The sequence below is a fragment of the Ascaphus truei genome, unplaced genomic scaffold (assembly GCF_040206685.1).
Source record: "Ascaphus truei isolate aAscTru1 unplaced genomic scaffold, aAscTru1.hap1 HAP1_SCAFFOLD_980, whole genome shotgun sequence".
NCBI classification, from domain to species: domain Eukaryota; kingdom Metazoa; phylum Chordata; class Amphibia; order Anura; family Ascaphidae; genus Ascaphus; species Ascaphus truei.
In genome coordinates this window covers 97,544-105,020 of record NW_027457320.1, presented here as the reverse complement: position 1 = coordinate 105,020, position 7,477 = coordinate 97,544, and the positions used below count along the sequence as shown (strand labels likewise).

General features: G+C 48.2%; 1 protein-coding gene across 1 annotated transcript; it reads right to left on the bottom strand.

The window, feature by feature from the left end:
- Positions 1-3,889: 3,889 nt before the first annotated feature.
- Positions 3,890-4,267, bottom strand: LOC142486766 (histone H4-like). The gene has a single exon (XM_075585226.1). It carries the CDS (start codon positions 4,249-4,251, stop codon positions 3,940-3,942), a length of 312 nt encoding a protein of 103 aa, XP_075441341.1. The 5' UTR covers positions 4,252-4,267; the 3' UTR covers positions 3,890-3,939.
- Positions 4,268-7,477: the final 3,210 nt, after the last annotated feature.

Below are 7,477 nucleotides of genomic sequence, written 5' to 3'. Positions count from 1 at the left end.
GTCACTTTCTATTGTTGTGTAGGCCCTTCACATTTAGGGAGACAATTTTTAGTGCTTTTTGGTGAGACATAATGACCTCCCAGAGGGTACCGCGTGTGTTGTCCTTGGACTAGTGCTGGAGAGAAACAGCCAAAATGGGCAGAGGGGGAGGGTTGGGTAAGGGGCCGCTGGGACAGTAACAGCGGCTAGAAAAAGAAAGGAAAGTCGACCCTAATGGGGTCTAAAAGGTGTTGAACCGGTCTTTAGTAAAGGACCGGTTAGTGGGGTTTAAGACCCTTGGGGGCTGGTCCGAAAACGGTCTCCAGTGAAGGCGGGCTGGGTGGAGACCCTTTAGACTCTATGGTTTCATCCGAAATGACTTACACCGGGGAGGCCTGGTAGATGAGATTTCTGGACAGCTAGGCCTTAGCCTTGTCTTCCGATGTGTGTGCGGAATTGGAGAAGGAGGGGAAGGTGGGTAGGGGAGGGGTGGGTTGGGGGTGAGAGCGGCATGGGAGAATCATTTTAATAAGGACAGTCATGCGTTAGTATTTGCGAGAGGAGTTGTAAATTTTGAGAGCACTGGGAAGGGGACAATCAGATTTTGGAAGCATTGTGGATGGAAACAATGAGTTAGGAAATCACTGGGGAACAATGGATTATGAACACTTTGAAAGGGAACAATCTGATTAGGAAACAAAGGGGAAGGGGCCAATCTCCTCACTACAATAGATTAGGAATAATTGAGGGACACTACATTGCTTAGTACTTGAAACCAAGCATTAGGAATGCCATGGCAGTAGAAGCCGGAAATAATACAGAGTGGGAACACTGGGGAAGGGAGCAACCCACAAACTATTACAACAAGAATTAGGTAAATCTTGAAACACTTGAGAAGTGGACAATCAAAACAAGGCACTGAGGGAGGGAACAATGTGTTTTGATCATTGGGCGAGCAAGAATGAGAACAATATATGAAACAGGTCACGCCGGATAGTAAGGAGGGGAGCATAGTTCTCGTTACATATTGCTTACTAACAATAGTTGCCACAGCAGACCAGGACTCTTTCACTGGATCACGTGCCAGACAGGACACAGCGATCAAATAAAGAGGTGTTTATTTCAGCAGTAGCCATCAGACACAGCACAGAATCTCCTAACAGAGCTATACTCGCACCAACCAGGGAATACAGGGGGAATCCTAGCAGTCCTAGGTGCCCAGTGCCACAGAAATGGCTTACCCGGAGCAGCTTCCACTCTTGTAGAGGATCAGGAATTCCGGCAGTGCTGAAAACAAGTTGCAAGCAGGCAAGTTTAAATCTTCTGCTTCAGAAAAGCACACAGCCTTGTCTTGGGTGTCTCTGGCATGACTTCAGAGAATACCATTTAGTCCATCTCCATGCCAGTCCAGAAAAGATCTGTGGAATTGATATCTGCCACCCCGTTTCTAGATTCCTGTGTCCATAGCAAATCATGGAGATAGGGTGGTGACCCATCACAGTGCCTGATGTGTGTGGAAACAATCACAGTTCCCCAGACCTCAGTACACACCCCTGGGACCAGGCTTAACCTGTATTATTCTGGACTCCGTCCCTCCCACCTACCTGTCCTTTCCTGGGGCTCATCTGGTCACCAGACCCTAGAGCTGCCCCAGTTTAATGTGCCATGCAACCCCTTCCATACCCTGTAACTGTAATTGTTTACTCTCGTGTTGTAAACTGTACCAAAGTATACACTGTGTGTGCATATATAAAGCATAGCCAAGGTCTCTGTACATTGGGCTGAGAATCCCACTGAGCAGCCCACATGTCCGGAGAACTGCTATTGCTTGGAGTGGAGGGGGAGGAGAGGGGCAGGAACAAAGGGAGAGTGGCTGGGGAAGAGATCGGGCTGACGATCAAACACCCTAAAAGTGCAGCATTGCGCTGTATCCCGAGATATCGCTGATGCTCATGATACAGGCGCCGCTCCCACTGACAGGCGCCGCTCCCACTGACAGGCGCCGCTCCCACTGACAGGCGCTGCTCCCACAGGGACGTTCATATTTCTCCAAAAGCCCTTTAACTCTCACCCACCCCGCGCCCAGCCATGATTGGCCAATGCAGATGTGACCTCACGTGTTGTCTCCCATGCAGTATCCACACATGATGGTCGCGGCTCCATCTACAGCGATTTCCTATAGCAGCGGGGACTCTATGTAAGGGGAACCCAGCAGCGCTCAGGGTCAGTGTGATCCCAGCGTGCAGGGAACTAAGCGGTGCGCCCCAAGGCTGCGCCAGAGACACCTTCATACGGCGCTGGGAGCTTCATCCAGCGGGAGATGTGAAACCGGTTCCGTGCTGCGGGACAGAGTCTCAGAAAGCAAACAGGTTTGAAAGCGCTGCAGTCTCAAACCCCACAGGAGTGGGAGCAAACCCTGGGGAGCCTTGGAAGTGGCGCCTGGCACCTAGAATCCCCTGTATTCCCTGTTTTGGGGAGTGTAAGGGGTTTGTGAGTTTGTGCTGGGCTGGATACGGCCAGAATAAATTCTCTTTATTGAAACGCTTTGTCCGTTCTGGTGCCTTGATCCCGGGGTTACGTTCTGGTCTCCGTGATAATCTTTGAGATAAAGTGTGACTGAAATAAAAAAAACAAAGGATCATTGAATTAATAGAACAGATTGATTTAGAAACATTGTTCACAAAAGTAAGTAAGACCCCAAGTGTTTCATGTTAATGTGAGTTACACACGTGTGTGTGTTTTGCTGCCTTTATTTTGGTGCTGCTGCGTTTTCCCTGTATAGATTGTGTGGGAAATGTGGCATCTTTGGCAGTTTCAGCCCCCACATCAGTACACATATTTGTGCGATTTAAGAAGTGATGCTAGAGTCCTGTTGATTTTAAACTTAATTCACTAATTATATTAAAGGGAATCCGCAAAACGTATTTAACACAAATATCTGGAGGTGAAACCTTTGATTCAGATCATTGTGAAAAATCCAGGTCTCCAGAATCCAGATCATTTCCAAAACAATACTGCCACCGTGTGGTCTTTGTTTGAATGACAGATAGTAAAGCTTTGGCGCCTTTTTACCTTCTCTGTATAATTGTTCCGAGATCCCCAAACCGAGTGTTTTACACATGAAATGCGGGGTTGTATTTATGATCATAAAACCAAAAAACGTGATCAATATGTATGAGATTTACAGTTGTGACAAATTATCATAAATGTCACATAAAGTGCTAAAGAAAATCCGATTGCATTTTTTTCTTATCAAAAGCTGATACATGATGCCCAATATATGGGACTATTTAATGGAATATAAAAGGAGTGACTATTTTATGAAGCATTTGCATTGGGGATTTTGTTTTAAGAGCAGAAAAGACAGCAAAATAATAATGAATGAATGCTCAAAGATTGTCATTGTTTTATACAAGTCTATAAAAATGTAATTGTTTTCATAGCGGTTAAAATCAATACAGATAAGGCATTTATCATATACATTTTCTTTTGCAGATTGTACCAATGTGTAATGTAAAAAAATGTGTATATGGATCGAGCAATTAAAATCACGTATTTAAATCTGTCAAGTGCAGGCACTTCTAATTCAGAGAAGTTATATCAAAAAGTGAAACCAATATGTGGTTTGCTTTATGAATGAGCAGTTAATAGCATGAAGGGAGAATAGCAAAGTTTATATAACTCACGAGTGTACATGTCAATTCATAGAAAAGAATCATAGATAAAGCGCTCTAACAAAATGCTATCACATACTGGTGGTTTTGTAGTGAATTGTATTTCTCTAACCCGTTTCCAATATGAAATATTGAGTCCGTCAGAGACAGCAACATGAAAACGGGTAAGAATAAGATGGCGGTGTAACCAGAGCTCTATACAGGAGAATGTGGGTGGCCCTTAAAAGTGCCTTTGGGTTAAATGAATGTGAATTCCGTATCATCAGTTGGTAAGAAGTGTCACCGTTTAGTCTCCGAATCCATAGAGAGTGCGGCCCTGGCGCTTGAGAGCATACACCACGTCCATAGCGGTGACTGTCTTCCTCTTAGCGTGCTCGGTGTAGGTGACCGCGTCCCGGATCACATTCTCCAGGAAAACCTTGAGCACCCCACGGGTCTCTTCATAGATGAGACCGGAGATGCGCTTCACTCCTCCTCTGCGAGCCAGGCGGCGGATAGCAGGCTTGGTTATGCCTTGGATGTTGTCACGAAGAACCTTCCTGTGCCTCTTGGCACCTCCTTTCCCGAGCCCTTTTCCTCCTTTGCCGCGACCAGTCATTCTGCAAAACGTCAAAACAAGAAGCGAATGAGGTAATTGACTGACTGACCGTTCTGTTCTGACTGACAGATTAAATCTGTCAGTGGTGATATTGGATACCGAGGCTTGAGCCTCATTACTCCAAGTTCTCTTGTTGAGTGTATTGTCGCACTCTTTAGGAAGCTTCTTGATCTGTGTTACTTGCCACAGTTGAGTTGGTTTCACAGGTTCAGCGCTGTGATGGGTCGTGGGTAGCGGTCAAATGGGTTTGCAGAGATCGCAGCAAGCTTCTTGATCAGCGGGTTTGAGTTCTGGTCCAGTTCCTTGTAGAATTTCTTGTTGAGCTTCTTTAGATGTTCATCTAACATCTCGATACCCAGTTCCCTATGAAGGTCTGCTATTCTTGTAGGAAGTGGAGCGTTGGACGCAATCCGCAGCGCCTTGTTCTGTAATTTTTGGAGAGATGATCTTTGATGTTGGTGGCAACCACTCCACACCGGGGAGGCGTATGTCATTGTGGGTCTAATGATCGCCTTGATCACATTGACTTTGCTCTTGATGGGCATGGTCCTTGTCTTCAGCAGAGGGTACAGTGCTGCCAGCTTGGTTGTTGCCTTCTGTTGAATCTTCTCAATGTGGTTTCTCCAGCTTAGTTTGCTATCTAGGATTACACCTAGGTAAGAGCTGTTTGGCTCCCATTTGACAGCCTCTCCGTTGAGGGTGATTGGCGGGTGTGCCTTGATCCTCTTTTTGGTAAACAGTGTAGCTGTAGTCTTGCTGGAGTTCAGTCCTACTTGCCAGTCGCTGTACCATGTTGATAGCATGTCTAGTGCTTTCTGGATGTTCTTAGCTACTTCTTTCTCTCTGAAGGACTGGGAGATGACTGCCACATCGTCTGCGTAGAGTGCCAGTTGAGTCTTGTGGAGGTCTGTGGGGATGTCATTCATGAAGAGGTTGAAAAGGAAAGGTCCCAGGACTGATCCCTGTGGCACGCCAGCGCGGATGGGGCGTGTTGTTGAGAGCTCTTCCCGCACAGCCACGTGGAATGTGCGCTCCCGCAAGTAGCTTGCAGTCAGCTTAATCAGGTAGTTTGGGAATTTCAGGTTGATCATTTTGTGCAGTAGTCCTTCATGCCAAACTCTGTCAAACGCTTTGGCCACGTCCAAGAAGACAACTCCAGTTGATTTGTGGATGTTGAATCCATGGCTTATTATGTCAACGACTCGCAGCAGCTGATGGTTGGTTGAGTGGTCCTTCCGGAATCCAAATTGCTCCTTTAGTAGAATGTTTTTACCAGAGGCAAAGTGGCGGAGGCGCGTAAGAATAACTTTCTCCAGGAGTTTCGACAGTCCAGAGAGCAGGCTTATCGGACGGTAGTTTGCAGGATCCCTCCGTGGTTGTCCAGGCTTTGGAAATACAATGACCTTGGCTTCCTTCCAGGATTGAGGAAAGTGCTGGAGCCGCATGCATGCATTGAAGATTTCTGTGAGGCATTCCATGGCTGCCGGCGGAAGCTTCTTGATGGCCAGGTTGGTAATTCCGTCACTTCCTGGTGCTTTGCCATTTGCCAGCTTTTCTGCAAGTTGCGTTATCTCGGTCCTGGTGCATCCTTCAAGGGTTTCCGCTTCGGTCTCTGGTAGGTGCTCGGTAAGATGCCTGTTAACTCCTTGCTCAACTTCCCGTGCTATTTTGCTGGCTTGGTTAGGCCTAAAAGTTGTCTCCAGTGTGTCAGCGAGAACCTCTGCCTTGTCCTTGTTGCTACATGCCAGGTGGGTCTGGCCCTGGATCGGTGGATTAGGCTCCTTCTTCCCGGTCAGGCGTCGGGTCATTCTACAAACAGAGTTGTCGGATTCCTTCAGCTTGGCTGCTGCGGCCTCCCACCTCTCCCCCCGGTGTTGGCTGATTTGCTGTCGCAGTAGTCTGGCAAGTGAGTTGTACTTTACCAGAAGGTCAGGTGTGCGGAACTTCTGCCACTGGCGTCGGGCCCTGTTTTTCTCAGCAATCGCTTGCTTGATCCCGCTCGGTAGGTCGTAGATGGAGCAGCGTTTGGGCATCTGTTTCGGGACGCTGTGCTCTATTGCATGTTGGACTGCGGTAGTAAAGGTGTTAACAGCATCATCAATGTCTCCGTTGGTGTCCAAGGGGCGGGGGTTTGTGATGTTGCTCAACTCTTCTTTGTACAGGCTCCAGTTCGCCCTGGTGAAGTTGTACCTGGGTGTTTGCTGGTGGGTTTCCATCTCGTCGCCAACAGTAATGGTAACTGGGTTGTGGTCTGAGGTCAGTTCCGCCAGGGTTTCCAACTGGACAGAATGTTTCACGTTCTTCAGTAAGACAATGTCCAGGACATCCGGTGTGTGGCTTGCAGTGCCTGGGTAGTGGGTGGGTTCTGTAGGGCCAGCCACTACAAAGTCACTCTCCTTTGAGTAAGCAAGAAGAGCTTGTCCTCTGGAGTTTGCTGTCCTTGAGTTCCAGCACCGGTGTTTGGCATTTAGGTCTCCCCCGATGATGGTTGGGACAGTGGAGTCCAGCAGAGCTTCCAAGTCTCCCAAATGTAGCTTCACCTTAGGGGGGCAGTAGGTGGCAATTAGTCGCAGTGGTCCTGTTGCAGTCTTTACCTGTACTCCAGTGGCTTCAATACTCCGGAGGGGTGGTAGTGCAATCTCATTATGGCTGACCCGTGTGTTAACAATCACAGCCGTCCCACCACCTCTGGCTCCTGTTGCCCGGTCGGTACGGTATACCCTGTGGTTCGCCAGGCTTAGTTTTTGGTTTCCTTGAAGGTGGGTCTCCGAGAGCAGAGCTGCGCATACATTCCTCGATTCCATCAGGTGAAGGAGTTCATCTGTCTTCTTGCTGATACCATTTGCATTCCACATCACGATGACAGAACTGCGTTTAGATGTTGCTGCCATGGTGGTTAGTTTCTGTGCTCCTGAGAAGGGCCGGGATGAGATTCGCTATCATTGTCACAATGGGGTGAATATCCATTCTCGCAATAGCGCTCGCTATTTTAAGGATGATCTCTAGCCAGTTTGTTGGGCTTGCGGTTCCGCCTGCGGGGTCCGGGTTGGCCGCCTCAACGGGGTTGGTGGATGGTGTCCTGAGAGTTTCCGCGTAGGTCTGTCCGTCTGGGTTTTGCATCCTCTGGGTGGATGCCGTGCCTAGGTCTGGGATCAGGTGTTCTGTGGTCCTCTGTCTCTCCGGCGCCAGGCGGGGAAGCTGGTATTGAGTAGTGGGTGTCTTCCTT